General features: G+C 45.4%; 1 protein-coding gene across 2 annotated transcripts in view; it reads right to left on the bottom strand.

The window, feature by feature from the left end:
- Positions 1–20,822, bottom strand: part of ARHGAP31 (Rho GTPase activating protein 31) — a 79,668-nt gene that overhangs the window by 7,907 nt on the left and 50,939 nt on the right. For both annotated transcript variants that reach the window (XM_086882846.1, XM_023941236.2), the window contains 10 exons: positions 16,265–16,367; positions 15,638–15,782; positions 10,975–11,057; positions 10,293–10,400; positions 8,438–8,583; positions 6,930–7,128; positions 5,029–5,153; positions 2,567–2,626; positions 1,113–1,733; positions 470–783 (listed from right to left, as the gene is read on the bottom strand). In XM_086882846.1, the coding sequence (XP_086738972.1) occupies positions 470–783; positions 1,113–1,733; positions 2,567–2,626; positions 5,029–5,153; positions 6,930–7,128; positions 8,438–8,583; positions 10,293–10,400; positions 10,975–11,057; positions 15,638–15,782; positions 16,265–16,367 (1,904 nt within the window). The remainder of the gene's footprint in view (positions 1–469; positions 784–1,112; positions 1,734–2,566; positions 2,627–5,028; positions 5,154–6,929; positions 7,129–8,437; positions 8,584–10,292; positions 10,401–10,974; positions 11,058–15,637; positions 15,783–16,264; positions 16,368–20,822) is intronic.

Below are 20,822 nucleotides of genomic sequence, written 5' to 3'. Positions count from 1 at the left end.
ACTTGATGAAAAGGCTTTGCTAGAGATACAGAGGAGGCAAAAAATAGTAAGAATTAAAAAAATAAAATTATGTGTAGAGAATGGAAGTAAAAAAGAACATTTCAGGCTGTCCAGAACAAATGAGATGGCAAAAATAGAAGGGGAATTCAGAGACCATGGGTCAAAATGCTCAGACATCCGGACAGTCTCACATCTGGAGAGTCTCAGAGCAGACAGATGGTACAGACTGAAATTGAACAGTTACAGGAAAAGATGACCAAAGGGTACAGTAGGTAGTTACTTCAAGGTAAATCACCACATGGCGATTCCACAGAAGCGAAATAAATCAATTCATGGTCAATTATTGGTGCTGCTTTGCCTAAGTAATAGACTGAGCGTTCTCAAATACAGACACACAATGAAACTTTAAGCAACCTCCCAGTTACTACCACAACATGGTCCCCCACCTTTCTCATGCCTTCTTCCTTACCTCATCTCTTAGGCGCGATCCTTCTTCTGTCTTGGCCGTCTCAATCTCCCGTTGGTCACAGCTGCCTTCTGAGGAGGCATCCCTCACCTTGAGCTGTCCTTGCTCTGCTTTGCCTGCTGGGTGTGGTCCCTTATGGACCACATCTGAAGCTGGTGTTTGTTCCAAGGTGGGACTCCGCTCTGAGGCTTGCTGGGGGCCGCTAGCGCTGCTTGTGCAGCTGCTTTGCCCACACACCTCCTGATTTTCTGCTGCTGGCTGTGGTGTTTCTAAGGACTCAGGTTTCCTGGCCGCCACCAGCTCCTCAGGATGAGACCCTGGATCCGAAGCACAAACAAATGTAACTACTTGAGACTGAAAACTTGTGCCCTGGGACACAGCAGTGCTGCCAAGAGCCAACACCAACCAACAAAGCTAGACATCTCCAGGCACAACCAGATCTTTCTGGGAAGGTCACCCACTTCCCCAGGCTCCTTACTGCAACAAGCACCCCTCTGACCTGCTATCAAGTCAACACCCACCCTGCTACAGGTTGGTTTCTTTCCTGCCACAAGCTCAGACTGGAGAAACCTCCACACCACCAAGCTGCAGAGCACTTCCAGCAGCCCAACTGAGGATCCACGCCCCCCTCCTTAACACAATTTACCTCTGGATGCTGCCACTGGCAGAGCTGGCCCCAGCTGTTTCTCCTTGTGCTCTGCTGCCTGCTCTGTCCTTGTGTGGGTCCCTGCCTCCAGAGCAGAGGGGCTCGTGCTCTCCACCAGAGAAGACAGCTCCTCTAGACTGGAAAGGGAATGCTTCTCCTTGGTGGGCACGCGGCAGGGTGTGCTGTTGGTGCTGATGACTGCGGAAACCCTCAGCGGGACAGAGACAGCAAATGGCTCTGAGATGTTCAGGGCTTTCCTCTGGTGATGAGGGGAGGCCTCCAGGGGAAAGAGGCTGCTTGGGAAGCCTGACTTGGTGGCTGTTTCAGAGGTGTAGAACATGAGCACTCCTTTGGCTGAAATCTGCTCGTTTTCAGCATCCTCTGTTACCCGGAAAACCTTCAGTTGCTCAGGAGGGGACTTCACCTGCGGTGTCCGGGGAAGACCCTTCTCCCCACCCAGCTCTGAACTTCCTTTGGCCCCCATGGCAGAGCCTTCTCGCTCCCACTCATTCTCCTTGCTGAGGTCATATGAGCTGCCTGTGCCTCCTGTTCGTATCTTGGTGGGAACAAAGAATCCTCCAGTAGTCACTGACCGTTTGAACCTGCTTTTGTCATCCTCCCCTAGAGATGGGAACATAGGAGCAAGTCAGTGGGAAGCAATGCACCAGCAAACAAACTTCCTCTGTGAGGAGCCCTCCTCAATCCCTCCAGGGATGAGTCCTGCCCTGGTGAACACTCACATTTCCCCAGACAGCTGTGCACAATAGGCACTGAAGACCTTCTATGCTCTAGCCCTAGGGTTTCCTTCAAGATGGGCAGGCAGCACTGGACTGAATGCCCTCCAGTGGAAATCAGCTCAGACTTTTATTAGACACTCTTCTCCATCAGATGCAGCAAAGCCTATCACATACTGCCCACAATGCACACACCTCTGTCAGCTTTTTGTAAGCCTTTTTCATCTACAAATGGGATTTTTGTGCCCAGAATAACTGAGAAAGAAACCAAAGCAGTTCAACTGCCAATAAAGGTGCAGCTAAATACAGTGGTAACTCTCAGGTGGATGCACTGAGATAAACAACACAGAAAAGAGTCAAAAATGCAGGGACACAGAGGTGGGGACACATGCCAGCAACCCTGGTGTAAGTATACAGAGATTTACATCACGGTGAAATAGACACAGACTGCTCATCCATTGAGGGTGGTAAGGCACTGGAACAGGCTGTCCAGAGAAGTTGTGGATGACCCATCCCTGGAAGTGTTCAAAGCTTGTTCAAGTGTTGGTACCACCTGGTGTAGTGCAAGGTGTCTTTGCCCATGGCACGGATGTTGGAACTAGGAGATTTCTAAAGTCCCTTTCAAGCCAAACCATTCTGGGATTCTGTGATCCATGCTGCTGAAAATGCAGAGCTGCAATCCTTCCCCCTTACAGCACAGGCAGGCTATGGATGTCTCACCTTCCACTGGCAGGGAACACAGCGAGTCCATGCTCTTTGCAGGCCGAATAGTTGCTTTTTCTGTGGGAAAAGAGTTTTAGAAGCAGGTATCAGATCCTGTGGCTTTGCAGGCTTCAGCCCATAAAGATCAAAGGCTGCATACATACAGACAGGCATGCCAGGCAGACACTTTCCATTTCCAAGCATTCCCCCATGTATCTACACCACATGGCTTACTACCCACAACACTTGTCCACACAGCTGGGGATCTGCTAGTGCTAACAACAGCTTTGCACCTGCTGGACATGTGGAGAGCTATACTTAACCCAGCCAGTCAACACCACCTCCACTGTGAAGCAGTTAAGCATCCCCAAAGCTGTCATGTGCCACTCCCCTCCCCAACTTAGTCAGGCTATTGGTTGTAGGGGACTTTTTAACTAAACTGACATCAATGCCTTCTCACCTCTCACTCCTGATAGCAAATGTTGGGCTATTTTTACGTTGCACTCCTGGCTCTTTTGCTGATGTGAGCATACCCTGCCTCCAGCAAGAACTCTGGGAAATTTCTGAGGGCAGTAAGCGACCTAATTTGCTGGCCATCGTCACTGGACTCGCTTGTCCAGAAACAAGCTGTCATTTGTTACTATACATTCTACAGGTCTGTTCCTGTGAGGTTTTGGAAGCTTGTAGCTGTTACTGCTCTGAAAAAGGAAGGGAGGTGAGGAAATGTAGCTGGCAAGGAACACAAGTTAGTCTCTGGCAGCCCAAAAAGGGTCCATGGAGATCTGGAAAATGTCTGGGAGTAAAGTTTGCTGTTTACAGAGTTGCACAAAGTAGGTAAAGCAGAAAGTCAGAAGGCTTGTTGGACTCATTTGTTTATATAATTGAGTCTTCTGCCTCTGACTCTCACATGAGCATAGGAGAAACTCCAGCTACTTTTTACACTTATACGGAGCCCTGGCTACTTTTCTATGTTCATAAGACGTGATGTCTTGAGCACTGTTCCTGCTTTCCAGGAGGAACAGAATTCAAGCTGGGGAGCTGTGTAAGCCACATTTTATGTGACTTACAGATTTGTGTGCACACACTCAAGCTGTGCTAAAGCATTGCTGAGTTTCAGCAGCAACTTCGTCTGTTCCCTCACATTAGGCTGTAAGCAGAGAGCACTGAAAAATGTAACACAGCAGCACAGAAGTGCTGCTGCTGAAAGGTACTGCTTCAGTGCTGAAAACTCTGTGCACAGCTGTGCATTTATGTGTCCTGCTGGTGAAAATGTCCAGCCCCCTGTCACTCAGTACTGTCCTTGGAACAAGGATCACTGGGGCTGCCATCATTCCTGTGCCTCCTTGGGTTAGTGCTATTTTGAGACAGAGTATTCCTTATGCAGGTGAGAAGGTGATCCCATGATGAAAATGGGATAGAGAGCAATTCTGAAGTCGGTCATGGGCACACTGTGTGAGGCCATCTGTACATGCACACATGGGGAAGGCAGGACTCCAAAAAGAACTGGGTCCAGCATTTGGCTTCACACTCATTTCTCATCCAAATACAGCCTGTTATATGTGGTGGTAGCTAATCTTGCTGATATTAACTATTTTATTTGAAGTCTTGCAATGTTAGGTAGTGGTCCTCCAAATACCAACTCCTGGAGTAATGAGATTATATAAAGAAAAAATCCACCTTCATCTCCCTACAGAAAATAAATTCCTTGACTTGGAGATACAAAAAAAAAATCTAGAATATATAAACCCAAAATACTTATTTATGAATTCAAGTTAAAAGGGTATGCTTTCTTTTTAAAAATGTGGTTACTTTTAAGTCAAGTTCTTGATTTTTAGAGCTTGAGTCATCATTTCTTAACACTGGGAACTGGCACTGCCATGTGATTTTCTAGGAAGCAGAGTGTTTAAGAGATTGCAGCCCAGGAGAGTTTATAACTTGGGATTACAGCCAGGAGAAAAGACAACTTCTCTCTTGTAAATTCTGCAAAAGCAATGGCTTCTCTCAAAGTGCTGAGAGACAGAGTTGAAGGCACTCCTGGTGCCTTGTTTTTCACAAAGACACTGAATGCAGTTGGTTCTTTAATGTCCTTTAGTGGAAGGACAGCCTAGAAGGACAGCCATTCACCCAGTGCCATGAAATGTGCCGTAGGAGGCAGAGACTGGCTGGGCTGGAATAGTGGACTAATCCAAATCTACATAACATTTCCTAGTCCCCAGGCTTGACAGCTGGACAACAGGAGCCTGTTTATCTTGTACCAAAATGTAATATTTACTGTAGCTGTCTGTCAAATCCTCCTGGAAGGGTGTTTCTTGCCATCAGAGGAATATGAGATGTGTGTGAAACCAGGCAACAAGCACAACTCCATCAGACTATCTCAAGTCTATGGCATTAGTGGCAAGTGGACACAGGTCATCCTATGCTACCAACAACACAAGAGAAAGCCTCAGAGTGAAACATTCAGCTGAAAAGTGTGTTCTTACCAGAGAGCTTCTGTGCCCTTACAAAGACACTCCCATTTCGACTCAGTTTAGACTTTGATTCTGAGCCAGAGCGGCCCAAATTAAATATTGACTTCCATTTCTTGGACTTGGTGGATAATTTCCTCCTGGAAGGAAAAAAGGCTCAGGTGGTCACCAAACCTTAGAGACTTTTACCTTTTTAATACCCTCAAATGCCTCTGAGCTGCCTCCCCTCAACACTTTCCATTTTTTTCTTCTCACAGCTCTTTTAATTCTAAAGCATACAAGGCATAGCTATACAACCAACCCTTGTGGGCTATATAGATAGCAATCATCCTGTAAGTGATTTATCTGTACTGCTGATTTAACTATTTCATGGATGGAAAGACACCTAAGCCTGCAGATAGTTGGCTCTGGCAACAGCAACAGTGATTGAGCAATCAACCACACTTGTCTCCAGAAAGGAGAGGTTTCCAAGGCTTAGACTATCCTTCAGTAAAGCAAAGGAAAATTGCCTTGTTAACAGGTTTTAATGACACAATGTGTGATGAATTCCAGGGAACTGATGGAACTGGTACCATTTCTCAGTGCACAAAGTAATGCTTTAAAGACCATGTCATATGGCAAAAATAAAAGAATTCCTTAATAAAAACTAGCTATTAATGCTTCTCAGGCCAACATTAATTTAATCATAGGTGTTATATATTCATATGCAAGTATAATGTACTAACCAAACAGGAAGAGGTTTAAGGGAATTAAATCAATTTCTTGTAACTGGCAGAGGAAGTGGGACACCAGTTCCCCATGTCTCTTTGGAAATCCCAGCTTTTGCAGAAAGAAGCTGCCTGTTCTAATGCTATTTTTTCTTGTATACATATTTCTTCATGAAGCTCTGTTTCACTTCCTTCATAGTCATTCTGACTCCTCCTCCAATCTTCCCTCTTTCAGAGCAAGAAATCTCTTATCTCCCTGTCTTGCTCTCCACATTGGGCTTTCTATCCCCTTATTTCTGAGTTTCTTTCTGATCAGTACACAGAGAAGTACAAATCAGTCCTACAAAGGGGATTGATATCTTGGGGATAGGACTTTTGTCTTCAAATGAGAAAAGAGAAGACACTCCAGAGGGACAATACATCCTTTTGTCTTAAGCTGGTTATCCTCTTGGCAGTATTCTGTTAGATGACTTCTTTTTGCTTTAATATATCAAGTGCCAATAAATATTTTTGTTCTGGTGCTTTCTGGGTCAGTAGATTAATGAGCCTCCTGCTGCAGAGGCTATAATCTATTAGAACCAGGCAGTAGAGTGGCTATATTTTAACAGATAGATAGACCAACAGATAAATACTTATTCTGGGCAGCTGTGCCAACAACTGCAGCAACCTCAGCTGAAAGTGGACTCTTGTCCTGGCACAGACCTAGCTGGCATAGGTGCCACTATGTAAATATCTCTCCATGCTGGGAGTGAAAATGAGCCTTCCTGCTTGGTTGTAATTGCAGAGGAACCAGGAGAATGAAGAAGCTGGAGCAGGCATGTGGCACCAGGCATGTCCTAGACCAGCCACCAGCAGGTGGAACTTGTAGACGAGCTGAGCCCCAGCCTGCTCTGCTCTCATCCCGTGTTTAGCCAACTTCTGAGCTGGCACAAGGATTGAAAACACAATTCATTCCTCCTGCAGGAGGTCTGTGAGGTTCTGCCCTGATGGAGAGATGGGACCCAGTGAACCTATGGACCCAGTACCTGCAATACTTCTCAGGAGAAGCTCTGCCTCTTTTGAGAAAGACACAGCATTATCTTTGCATAGTGGCTGTAGATTCAGATGAGTGCAGATGTGGGAGTATCACATTAACAGAAGAATCATTCCCAATCAAACTGAGGAACCTTCACTTTTTTGTTTGTGCTTTACACTCCTCTTGGCACTTACTTGCTGTCAGGAAGGTCAACAACTGTGTGGAAGAGGGACCCAATTACAGGCACAATTTCAGGCAAGCTGTTCTCTCTCCTCTCCTTCCGAGCAGGGTGGGATGCAGACAGACTCCGTGCCTGGGCTTCTTCTAGGCTCACCAGTTTCATTGGCAGGGAGGCCGAGGGGAGGGTCAAACTTTTCACAACTGATGTGCTCTCTGAAAAACAAGAAAATACATTCCAGCCTGGGGTGAGGAAGAGAGACCAGCGTAAGAGCTTCATGGCTTTATTTGACTGGAACACCTCCTGTGGAGGGGGAAAAGAAGTGGCACGTGCAAGGAGAAAGGCTTTTTGTCAGATAAGCCTTTCAGCTCCCCAGCAACCTTATCCATCTGAGTACATTCCCAGCAGGGGCCACGCTTGCCAGCCAAAGGCTGTGTCGTGTGGATTTGCTTCCTCTGCTGTAGATGCTTCTGTGTGAAGGAGGTGTCTCTGAAAACCACCAGGATTCACACCTTCCCTTTATTCTTCCCTCACTCCCTTCCTCCATTTCACCCCAACCACCCCCCAATTTTGAAACAGTTCAGTCCTTGATCCAAATTTGGTGCCTAGTTCTTTCTCTCATTTCCACTTCTTTCTCCTTGTCTTGTTCCAGGACAGGGGGTTGCTCTAAAAACCAGCATTACTTTAACTTTCTAATCCATTTCATGGCCAGAGACATCAGTGTCACTGATAGCCCAGGGAACTGAAAGTGTCTGTTTATGGGGGCAGGGGCAAAGCCATGTTAAGGTAAAGATGGGCAGAATGAGCTGACACAGGGCTGCAAAGCAGAAAGGTGGATACTGCCTGAGTACTGAAGGCATCAGAAGTCTGTCAAGTGTGTAAAATGGGAAAGTGCATATTTCTGAAATTATGTAAGGTCACTGTGGATCCATGCCTTCTCACTTCCCAGTCTTTGCCAACAAAACCATCACTAAACAGCAAAATCAGCATCTCTGAAAACTATTGATGTCCTAGGAAAAAAATAAATCTCTTTTATAAAATGTCCTCAGGAACAAGATCTAAGTTTCTAGAACACCAGATTAATTTTTTTGCCAGGAGTGCCTGGGAGTGTGACCTCTGACTTGGGTGGAAATAGTGGCTGCAGGGCAGGTATTGCTGGTATGAGGAATTGTAACTGGGGGAATCTGAGAGAAGAGCTGAGGCTGCTGGACTTAGACAGAAAGCTTAGACCTAGACTGAGAATCAATCACGTGAACTTCCTTTTGTGGAAAGGGTTAAGCCACATGAGATCATGCAAAAGATGAGACATAAGGAAAGCTGAGAAAACGCTAAAGGGGGCTAGTAGGCAAAAAGAAAATGTTGAAGACAGGGGTGAAGAAGGCAAGAGTAATGAGATATTGGGCTCAAGGTGTTTTTGGGGAAGTCTGTGGTGATAGCAAGGGCTACTGTGCTTGTAGTATTAGTTGAAGTGAGAGCTGAACTACATAGCAAGTGACACGGGAGGTGGCTCAGGGAGGTTCCTACCAATGTTCTCTGCAGAGCTGGCTTTCCTGTTGTTGTTGAAGATCTGATCCACGTGGTTCAGGATGAACTCGATCACCAGCTGCTGCACTCGCACCTCCAGGAAAGCTGCATCCCCATTGCAGCCAACTGCCTCAATCTCCTTTGACCTGCATGAGGAAACAGGGGTACCAGTAGTGAGCATTGCCACACACAGCCCCTGGCAAGGACAGACCAGATTTCTTCCTTCAAGCAAGGCAACTGGGATGATTTCACCACTCCTGCTGTACCTCTTCCTCTCCTTCCCTCACAGGCCCTCATCCTCTCTTTGTCTTTTCACTCTTCTAAAAATCATTTTCTCTATTTCATTGCCACCTCTGTTACGTTCTTTCCTGAATGTGTTGTTTTCCCCACTTGGCTTTTACATTCTTCAGTAGGTAAAACTGCGACTCTCAAGTTCTTCTCCCTTTTTCCTGTTTTAGCTATTTCAAGGCTGGGCCTGAAAGACAACACAGGAGCCTTCAAATGCTGCTTCTAGATCCCTGCTCAATGCTTCAGTCACCTCTCAGTGAAATCCTTTAAACCCTGCTCAGGTCTTCCCCATGCCAATTTCTTCAACACTTTTGCAGTGTGCCCCAATAGTCTTGTCTCTGCCCCCTCTTGTGCTCCCACATCCTCAATCTTGCTCTCAGCAGAGGAACATTCCTTATCTTGACATGCCAAAGTGTTGCTGAAGAAATTATCTTTGGGCAATGAATCCTTTGTAAAGTTAATGACTGGTGTGTTAGATAACAGCTTGGGGCATAGCCAAGAGGATAACCCTGTAAGGAGACTGCAGTTGCATTGCTTGCTCCTTTCTTTTCCTCCCTGGGACTTGTACCTATGAAAGATTGCAAAGGAAAAACAGACTTCATTTTTTTTATTTTTATTTTTTTTTACAAGGATAGATGCTAGAATGAAAATGTCTCAGTAGTAAAGGCTCAATTTATGATATTCAATAGAGTCAACATTTGATTCATTTTCAGAACCTGCTCTGCCTTTTTTGGGATTTTTTTGCCTTTTTGGGTGAGATAACTCTTCAGAGCACGCTTTTCAGGCCTGTACCTCTCTAGGCAAAGCTCTCTGCCAGCCCAGGGGTAACCTGATGGTCTGCCATCACCCCCTCTCCTGCCCAGCTGCAGTCCTGGACTCTCCCTGCATAGTTCATTCCTCTAAATTCAGGAGTATTGGATGGATGGAAAGGGAGTTTCAACAAGATACAAAATATTTATTTTTTTTCCCCCAGATGCTATTTTTCCTTGTTCTGCTTAGCTCTACAACATAGCAGCCAAACCCCTGCCTGCATCCAATCCAGGCTTCTTCACAGCAGAGTGCCAGACATAACAAATATGAAAAACTAGCTGGTGGTCTTGAGATCTGACACTGGCTGCCATTTCAAGCCCAGCAAGCTCATCTCATTTTTGCACAAGCAGATCTGGGAACAGGTCTGTAGTATTATTGCCCTGCTTCTCTCCCTTCTGATCCTTGCTGTCTCTCGCTGCCCTGCTGCAGAAGCACTGGCACCATCAAAAATGTCATCAACATTCCCAAGTGATGAGTTAAGTCCTCGTTTCTAAATCTACGCTCAACTTGCAAATAACAACTTTTGTTTAATAAGAAACACACAAACCCACAAGCTTCCTTGGACGCTGGCAGTAAAACTTTAAATTATTCAACCTGGAAGAAAAGCTGTTTGCTCTGCTATGCTTTTCCCTTTAGCTGTTCAGCTTTTCCCTGTCTTTGTATTTCCCTCAGGTGATGATGGGTCAGCAGGCTCAGATGCTGCCACTGCCCTTGGAGCTCAGCATGGGGCTCTGGATTAGAGGAATCTCTGTGGTACCTGAGGAGATTTGGAGCCCACACCAAGGCCAGGTTTCTGGTGTGCATGTTGGTCATGTTGCTGAAGGAGGCCAGGTGAGTCAGGTGCTTGATCAGGTATTCCAATGTTCTGCAGGGGGTTCACACAAAGAAAGAAAAATGTGTCACGTTACCAGTACCTGCCTGCTGGGCCAGCAGGGCTTAGAGCCAGCCCTGTCCCCTCCCAAGTGTCTGCAATGACACAACAGAGCCCATGGGGCAGAGGTTTCACAGAGCCAGCATTTGCATGGGATGGCAGTGAATACCTGAACAGCTCTGCTCTGGGGTGGCCAAGGGTGGGGCATGAACCAAACTATCCTCAGCATGATGGGAGCAAAGAAGATGAGAGATGGGCACCTCCAAGCACCTCCAGCAGATCGTCTTCTCCTTACCACCCCCAGGACACTGCCCAAGGGTGCCACAGGGGTCATACTCAGGGAAGGAGGATGGTAAGACTGCAGCAGGGAGACCTTGTTCTGTCTCAGACAAAGGTTTGCTCAATGATATTTAAATGCCAGATAAATCGTTGCCAGATTTGGAAATGGTGAGTCAGCTTTTGGAAATTGATTTCTGGAAATGAATCCCTGAGCTATTTCAGGCAATATTCCCTGGTGAGGGTGAGGTCACCACGCTGATCCTCAGCACCTCTGTGGACACAGTCTTACCTGTAATGTGATGGTGGGAGCTCCTGGATGACATTTTGGATTCGTGCCAGCTGCTCGTCCTCGGGGAAGCGTGACACTGCTTCCTGCAGGGACACAAGGAAACAGTACACCCTGCCAATGGACTCAGGGGAAAAGGAAGAGGGATAAGAAGGGTCATACGAGACACCCTGTCTCAAAGGGAATGCTCTCTTGTTACCCTAGCCAGCACAGCAGAGATTTCCTGCACTGTTATTCCATGTCTTAGAACACCGTGCCCAGACGTTCAGACATGGTGGTCAGTGTTTATGGGAGAGGGGCACTGAAGGCCTTAAACCTTCAATTACAAATTACAGGGTTTTTTTGGCTTGTGTTGGTTTGATTTGCTTTGCTTTTTGTGGGGTATTTTTTTGGTTCTTTTCCCTTTTTTAACTTGAGCAATGATGGCTGAAATATAAAGAGAGGGGAAAGAGAAGTAAAAATAATGGAAAAAGGAAAAAGCAATGACACCCCCAGAAATAACCTGTTAAAAATAAAACATGTTCTTCAAGCTCTGTGTTACGAGAACACTTTGGATGTACATGTTCCGTATTCTTCAGAATGAGCGATATTTTGACTGTCATAAGAACACAGCTGAGGGGATTGTTTGTGTGGGTTTGCATCTTTCATGATGTAAGAAGCCTTAGAGGAATCCCTGTCCATCAGATTAATAAATTCTTATATTCAGGGTTAGATAGAATCAAGGTTATACATCTCAGTCTTGAGCAAATCTCTACAGACCAAGAGCTCAGAGAGCCACGAGAAGCTTTTGTCAGCATTCCTCGGAGTTCACTGCATTGGTATTCATCTGTTCAGCTATTCCCTTTCAATATTTGTGCTGGGGGAGGACAAGCCACCAGCCAGTTCAAACAGTGCACGACTGTCTGGGCACCTCCTCCTACCCACCCGCCTGCCACTGGAGTTTGGAGCGGGTTCAGAGGAAGATTCTGCGACCCGCACTGCCAGCACAAGCTTTGCCTCCAGACAGATGTCAGCACTGCCAGGGGAGGAAAGGAAGGAAACAACCCTTCCCAAGCCACCCGTGGCTTAAACATGAACCTGAAATTACTAACCACTGCTAGAGAGGCATCTTCTTGCAGCAGTCACTGCAGCACCCACCGTGATGATGCTGGTTTAGTCACTGCCCTCTTCCCTGCAGATCACTTCTCATCTACAACCATCAGCTAACCAAACACTGCCAGTTTCCCAGCCAGAGAAGTGATGGCAGATCAAAACAAGTGAGCTCACTAGTCATATATGAGATGCACATGTATTTGGTTTGCCCAAATTAAAGGCAGGTTAACTCCTTCTACTGATTTAACACATGGCTACAGCTCCTTAAAAATAAAAAATTAAAAAAAAATAAAAAAACAACCCCTAGAAATCCTAAGTATAAGAGTTCCTGTAATCTTAATGCAGTGTCTCCAGTTGAATAGCCTTGTCCAAAGATGGAGACTGAGAGAAATAAAAACTTTAACTGGTGCACCTAAAGCATTAGATTTCAACTAGATTTATATACTTCAGCTATATTTATTTATTTATAATATTTTCTCCACATGTGCACGTTTTCATTCCTATTTTCAGCCCTCCAGATCTCAAAGAGCTAATGATTAGACAGCAAGTGAATACCAGCTTCTCTGAGGTCATGACCCATTCAGCCCTCCAAGCCACATCTGACCCACAAAAGCTGTGCTTTTGAAACCTGAGGAGCCCTCCAAAACTGCAGATTACAGCAGCAGAATACAGAATTCAAGGAAGAACCAATAATTCCATTTATTGCATATCTGTTCATCACGGTATGAATTTATGCCATTTAAGATTTATTTTAACTCCATTAGTGATTCTGGGAGTGCACAGTTCATGAGCTCTGGTTATCAAGTGGAATAAAGTCCAGAGAGAGAAGCTTGGCCTCCTAGAGCTGCTTTGCTCTGAGGAAGTACTTGGTCCCTCTATGCCCAAGCCACAAAAACCCAAGCAGAGTCAACTTATCTGTCCTGAGAAACAACTATCCATCACGAGGATACAAGATGGCAATCATCTGGCAAAAATTTATAGCCAGTGAGGTCATGACTGCGATGTTACACCTGTGAATTTGACATAGTGATGACTAAAAAACCAACCCCTCCCTAGTCATTAAGAATTTGACTTTCCTTAGACAGAATTCTCTGACTCACTGTAGTGACTCAAACTGCAGCCTATCCCAACTCAGAGACAGCTCTGGCTCAGTCAGGCTGGGATTAGAATGTGTTCTTTATAACAACCACAGTCGTCTGCTGAGGTACAGCTGCCACTGTTCCCTGTTCAGACACCCCACACACACACACACTCCTAGTGGGTTTTCTGCTCCTTGGGGAATCGGTCTTTTTTCTTTCTCTCCTTCCTCCTGGTATCTGACTGTGCTTCCTATAAGCTGGGTTACCAATTATAAATCCCTACTGAGCAGGCTTACATGAATAATGGATTTTGTGGCTAAGTGGAAAAACTGAAAAGCCAGAGATTTAAAAAAAAAACCAAAACAAAAATACCCCACCTTTTAGGTCAACTGAAAGTGATAACATTTTGGGAAGCTGGCAAAAGATTTTAGAAAATAACTGTTCAAGGTTGACCAAAAGCATTGCACTCAAACATTAGTTACAGAAATTGTAATTTAAATTTTGAAGTATTTAACCCTTTTCTAAAAGACATTTTATATAAGTTAAATGTGCTGATGTAATGTTGAAACATTTCCTTTAGAAAGTACTTGTAAAAGAAACAGTTACAGAAATGTTTTCCCTTTTGTTTTTGAATAAAGTTTTTTACCAAATGTATCTACTGAAAATCTGCAAGTCATCATCCCAAAAGTTCTTTTTCAGCAAACACTCTTTCCTAAAAAAGTTTCCATCTAAATCTTAATGTTTCCTTTAGAGCATTTTTTTCTTTCATAAATCAGCAGTGATAGCAAGGAAGACACCAGCCAAATAGCTCCAACAAGAATGAGACTCATCAGTTACAGTGAATGGTTGAATGATACTCTGTATTTTCAAGATCCTATTCATCCTGACTGTCTCCAGCAATCCTGCCCCATATCCTCAGAATCCTTATATCCTGAAGATACAGGTCCATTTTTCAAATCTGCTCAGGATTTTCCCTGAAGATTTGACTATACATCACCTTGAAACAAAGACCAATCTTACTTAAAATCTGGCACTGGAACAGCAAGACACCTAGCACTACTGCAGGTCTGTCAGGCAGCACAGTGAGCCACTCCCCACGCCACGATCCCCAGCAGAGTCGTGTCCCCAACAGCTGCCTGACCTCCTACAGCAAGTTCCTCCCTGGCTGGTCCCACCTGGCTTTGCCCCACAGCAAGCACCCCTTGCACTGATGCCTCTTCCCAGAGCAGCAACTGGCAGTCTCTGGAGAGCATCTCCTTGTGAGGATCCCATGGATCTCTCCAAGCGCCTCCTGGCTGCCACAGCAGCGTCACTTGGAAGTGCTTGATTTGGGATAGAGGCAACTCAGACAGCAGCACCTGCTTTTGCAGAACTTCTCTGCAACATCTGACGTTTTTGGCAGTGGTTGTCGCCTCCTCCTCCCAGCAAATGGGAAAGAGTAGGATGACAGAAATTCTTAACAAAGGACGGATGTTTCTAGCACTGAGAAAACAATCTTTCCCATCCTCCACACCAGTTATCTTAAGAAGCTGGTGAATTCTTTTAGCTGAGAGTGCATACCTTCAGCACGCAAGATTTCAGCCTCAGTGACGGCATGCAAATTTGTTGGTGTCATAAAAAACTGAAAGTAGATTTAGAGTGCTAAGACACAGGCGGCTTTAATAACAAGCATAGCTTGCTGTGCCACCTCTTCATAAAATATTATCTGTCATCAAAATTAGCCAAGTCTCTTAAAAATTCAGGCTTTGTGGTCTTATATTTCTGCTCCCCCGCAGTCTGCTCCTAAGCTCCAATTGTATCCACGTATAATCTATGGCTGTTTTCCAGAATCAAGCAACTACTCTTTGAATTGTAATCTCTTTAAACAAAGATAGAGATTTCTGCTTGGCCAGTTGCCACTTTCCTCTGCCATTTATATTTATAACGTGATCGTGATGGACCTGATACGCCGTATCTGGCATAACCAGCATCCTCATTTGCAGTCCTACAAACAGTATGAAAAATGTGACAGATGCAGAAAAGTTGATGCTTTACACATGGGCTGGGCAATCAGTTTGTGCAGGTGTCAGGGACAGTTGGAGGGACAGGGATGAGGAAACCACACCCCTGTGATTATGATCACATGCCCAGGTGACCAGGAAGACTCTCAGTGATGGACAGTAATTAAGAAAAGAAAGAGAATTAGTAGTGCTGGGAGGAGGTGCACAGGAGGGAGAAAAACAGGCAGCAGGGAAGCAATGCAGTGAAAAAATGAGCAAGATGAAGGGGAGGAAACAGCAGAAAAACTGAGAGAAATAAACATGAAAGGGTGAAAAGAAACAAGGACAGGGAAAGAGAGCCAACACGAAATGAGAAGGGAAGAGCACTGAGAAGTGTTTATATGGATAGATGCACCAGAAGCCAGGACATTGGAGTGAATCCCACACAGCTGTCATGGAGGAATCTGCAGCACATCCACACTGCCGGAGAGGAACAAGAACAGCCAAGGGTCTCACCGTGAATTTTTTGTAGAGCTCATAAGTGAGGAGAGGGTTGGGCAGCTCCCTGAAGTACAGCTTGCAGAGTGACCCCACACAGTGGATGTCCTGGAGGTAAACTTCCCTTGTCAGATCTGGGCATTGGTCAGAAACAAACTCTTGTCTGAAACAATATGGAAATATAACAATATGGGTGAATAAGAGCAGTAGTGGGCCAGTACTCCACCCTAAGTATTCATTTGCAACTAGAGAAAAAAACAAATGGGAAAGGTGAAATGTCTCTACAGGCTGGCCCAGATTGTGTCCCAAGTTCAGACCCTGACATTTCAATTAGTCTCCATTGTCCCTAACACAGGCAGTGGACCTCAAACCGATATAGAGACTGCTCTGTCCCAAAGTGAGAGAGAGCAACTCAGCAATTGCTCTGAGACCCTCTATGCCTTTCCCACTAATAGATGCAGAGGGAGATACAGGGTTTTTTGGGCTAATCCCTAAAATGTTGTCTTCCCCTGTTACCGACTTCAAAGAGAGTTTATCTCCTGCATTAGTGTGGAGCTCTGTTGGCCACAGTCTGAGGGACTAACGCCAAAAAGGTACTGAGTAATGTCCCTGAATCCCTCTGACACTCCCAAATGATGCCCTCACCTCAACTTCTGTATGTTGGATGTCACTCCTGAGAGCCGGTAGATCCCATCCACGATGCCATGAGTCTCGATGAACTCCGCACAGCTCTTCAGCACGTAAGGGACTACGAGAGGAAAGCAAAGCAAGATGTCCAATGAATACCCACTGATGGCTCTGACAAGTCACCACAGAGGAGACAGTTCCATGAAAAAACAGCAGAGGCTCTCTGTGGATGCAGGGAAGGGTACAGCAATGAGAGAAATCAAAAATAACCCCTGCAAAGTGGCCATGAGGATGTGCTGTGGTTGTGCCATGCAATGCTCACTGACATGTGACAATGACTGACCCTGAAGTCACAGTAACATAGCAGAAAGAAAGGTAGAGTTTCCCTCTCTTCCTTTTTCTTCCAAAATAAAATAAAAGAAGCTCTTTCATTCTAATTGAAAGCATGTGGTAACGCATTTCCAGGCATGAGGTCCTGGGAACCTCCACCCTCCCCAGTATAGAGCTCCAGCCTCACTGAATTGTGCCAAAAGGTCTCATTGGCTTGGATAAAAATCAGAGAAGCATTCACACTTCCATATAAGCCTACATACCCACAGTTTAGTGCTCATAAATCCCACTGAGGGGGTATAAAGTTCAAATATTGACTAGATCTGCACACTGACAAAACCTGACATTGGCTTCAAAAGAACTCCATCAACATAACTAGACAAAGACTTAACCAGTCTTAAAGCCGAGAGGAGCCTGAGGCACAACATTTATATCCAGACTTGGACCCAAAGTATATGTTTATTTTTTCCCCATGATATAGGTATAAGAACCCCCCATTCTCTTGGTCAGATCAAGCCTCCCTGTCCCCAGTACTATAACAACCCAAGCTATAACAATAACAGTAAGAAAGCCCTTCCTTATTAGGTGCTAGAAACTACTGTGTATTTAATGCAATGCTTCACACAGCCATAGGCACAAAAGTCAGTAAATGCACAAGTCAAAAGTTCCCTGCTGTAATGCTGACTCTGCTGCACTGCACATTTCAAAAGCTGTATGGAAGAAAACCAGCTAAGCCATAGATTTGACTGGAAAGCCAGGCATAGCAATTACTGCATCTTTGTGACACCCCAGAGACAACGCCTCTGGCTGGACCTTCCCTGAGTTCTTCTGCTCAAAGCTCAGGAATATAATGATATATTAACATGTGCTTCATCAGATGACATCCAAAGACAGCACTCCAACAATAGCCTGAACAAAAACAGTTAGTGCATTATTAATTTTCATTATTTTATCATTTCTCATGGGAGCTACTGAGGCCAGAGCCTCATGGGTGGACCTGTCCCTACCAAGCAGTGCAGGGCACAGGCTCTGGTGGGAAGGGCTCCAAGCTTCCACCTCTCTCAGTGACACACTACTACTGAGCCAGTCAGCCAGGGAGGCGCTGCCCTTCTGCCTCCTGACTTGCTGAGGGAGGCAAAGAAGAAGTCCTTTTGTGTGTTCCTTCTCTTGTCTTTTGGCCAACCCAAATGCAGGAGTACACAAAGTCTCAGTGATTACTTAGAAGCCTGAACAGTCCAAACAAACTAATTCTTCTCAAAGGAGCTTCTCCAAAACAACAGGGAAAAATTGACTTTATGAGTTTTTTGAGCAGGCCCTCATAACATGGATGCATTGGTCATGCTGTGTCACACTCAAAGCCCTTGTGCTGATTTTCAAGACCCTCAAGTTGTTGGGTGGAGCTCATGGCAGAGGCCCTAAGCCTACAACAGTGCTCATGAAACCATGAAATTGCAAAGACAACAGGTGAAGTCTACAGAGTGAAAGCTTTGTCCACAACAGTCACAGAGTCTCCTCAAGGACTTTTGAGGATCACATCAGAGCCTTCCAGAAAGGAAAGAACCTGGGAAGTATTCCTTCCAGTGCATGCAACACCTGCTTCTTATGCGGGCTAAATGGTGTGGAAGGGGAAAGAGCAAAAAAAAGCAGTATGAAATTTCCTTAATATCCTTCCAAGAAAAGTCCAAGTGACACATCAGAAAAGAGGACCTTCTTATGTCTGAGTAAGTCCTGATTATCTGGAACTGCAGTAGGGAACTCAGATCATATGATGATGAGAATGCTAAAAATCAAAAAAAGGAAAGACAAATTACTTCAGGCCTCATCTCCATTTCTGGAAAATCAGGTTTTAACATCTTTATGGTAGAAGCTGTGGTACATGGCATATTAAACCTTCCTCCTTTGTAGGGGTCTCGGAATAAATGACATGTAACCAGCAAAAAAGGAAGTTAGGTAGATCCGTGTCCACCTCAGATTTATTTGAGTGAGAGAACAGAAACCATTCATGCAACCTGAAAAAAAGAAGAATTAATTGAACAGAAAACGTATTTGATCACGACAGCCACGTGACAAGGTTTGTTTAAAGGTTAACAGTCTTTCATGGAGACAAGCCTCATATGATGGTGCCTGGCTGCCAAAAAATGGGGTCCATGCACAAAGCATCCTTTATTAGATACTTTTCAAAACCTCAGTGTTAAGAATAAGAAAACCAACTAAAAATGCAGATACTGATGTTTGTTGTGACTAATTTGACCTCTTGAAAGTAAGACCTATTAAATCACACCATTTTTTTGGCCGAGTTCTAAGTTTCCCTGGATTAAATGAGGTCAAGAGGCCTCAGGCAGGTAAGCAAACCCCCTATACAGAGAAAGAAGAGAAGGCTAGATCCGTCTGTTGAGGACTGGTAAGGAAAAACAGGGGCCTGAGGGGAACAATCTGTAGCAAATGCATAAAATTCAACCCATTTTTAAAAGTGGGTGAAAACTCCACAGCAGAGGCAACCTGTAGACTGCATGTAGACAATATAAACTGAGCTCTGCCAGTATCTCTTACTGCAGCCCTGCATTTTTCCTTGCTTTTTCAACCCTGGGCTTCTCACATATCTCTGCCAGTGCCCTTCACTCATCATGTACAAGATTTCCTGCCATACCAGGTCTTTGGTTCCTAGGAAGAGCCAAATTTTTGGCAGTTTTGTGATGTCAAAAAAAAAATCCAACATAGGACACCTTTCACTTGCAACTGAAAACTACAAACTTTGACCTCAGATCCCTGGAGGTGAAGGGACTACATCGACTTCCTGAAAATCAAGCCCTTAAATGCAGCACTTGTATGGAACTGGAGCACAATAAATGTTTTCTTTGAGCAGGACCTGTACCTCTGGCATTCCTGAGCAGCTCTGATCTCCTACAAAGCTTAGCCTTTTTGGCTTTTGGGGGTGGTGAGGTTAGAACAGCAGTGAGCAGCTCTCTCCCACTTCCAGGAGTTTCTGAGCTGGTAGGATTATTTCAGACGTGGCTCCTGATGAACTGAGGCTGGGATCAACCCTGAATGCAGGAAGGTACAGGCTCTGGCATGGGATTTACAACAGGTCTCTACTGGAGTTACAGGGCATGTAAATCACAGGGCTGTGTCTCTCCCAGAGGAAGATCAGGCGTGGATGGGGATTTGCAGCAGGGGCTGTACGTGCAGGCACAGAAAGGAGATGGCGGGGAGGGAGTCCAGTCTTGACACTCCTATAATTAAAACTGTGCTGGAAGCTTAGAAGGCTTAGAAGCTGGAAGGGGCAGCTGGTGTCACACAGACCCCGCTTGTTCTGCCAGACAGCCAAACTGTCCTCATTTAAAATTACAATAGAAACCAGATGGAGGAGGACGAGAGAGCATGGAGCGAGGCATCAGTCAGAAGGGAAATTCAGTTATAAACATACTGCACACAAAAGACAATACTTCTCTTCCCCTAGACAAAAATAAACCAGAAGAGCAGTTGCAGTAACTCGTTCCACTCTCACTGGACATCACCTCCAAGTTCAGTGTACACAGACATGCACCTTCACCAGGGTCTTTTACAAGACAACAGCTCATGCCACCTCCTTTACTCGTGTCTGCTGCTCTCGCTGAGTCAGGCACCGTGCCGTCCTCCTTCTGATCCCCCCAGCTTCCAGTGGCAGCAACAGGCACTGAAATTCCCTCCTCCCAGCACTGCTGGCTCTCCCTTCCCCTGTCCCTTCCCAGCCATGGTGCTGCCACCCACCAAACCTCCCCACCAGCAAGCAAGGAGCCCATTCTTTGCCTGCCTAACAAAGGTTTCATTTGGCACTGGACTGAGAATTTTGGATCTAATCTGCAGAGACCTTTAAGCATGTCCCTCTTTAAATCCCCAAGCAGCCCAAGCGGGAGAGGTCACTAGGAAAACAGGGAGTGACCCCATCCATGGCCTCCTGGCCTCCCACCAAAGCCAGCAAAGAGCAAGGAAGATGCTGGTCCAGCAGGAGATGCAGGCAATATCCTGTGACTTTCAGTGCCACCTTCCAGAAGAAACTCTGAGTCTCCATGGGCTACAGAGGGACCCCAGGGAGGAGGCTGCTAAGGCAGACACCCTAAGCAGTCAGTGTGAACAGTGCCCAGTTAGACACTAAGTTAGCTAGCCTGGACTGGGCCATGTGTTCAGGGAACACTGCACTGCCCTGGACTGAATAGCAGCAGGCCTAATATTTTACTTTATCCTTCTGTTATTTTCTCAGACTACTTGT

The sequence above is a fragment of the Cyanistes caeruleus genome, chromosome 3 (genome assembly GCF_971803275.1).
Source record: "Cyanistes caeruleus chromosome 3, bCyaCae1.hap1.1, whole genome shotgun sequence".
In the NCBI taxonomy this organism is placed as follows: Eukaryota; Metazoa; Chordata; class Aves; order Passeriformes; family Paridae; genus Cyanistes; species Cyanistes caeruleus.
The sequence above is the reverse complement of the archived record's forward strand: the minus strand, read 5'-3'. Positions and strand labels throughout refer to the sequence as shown.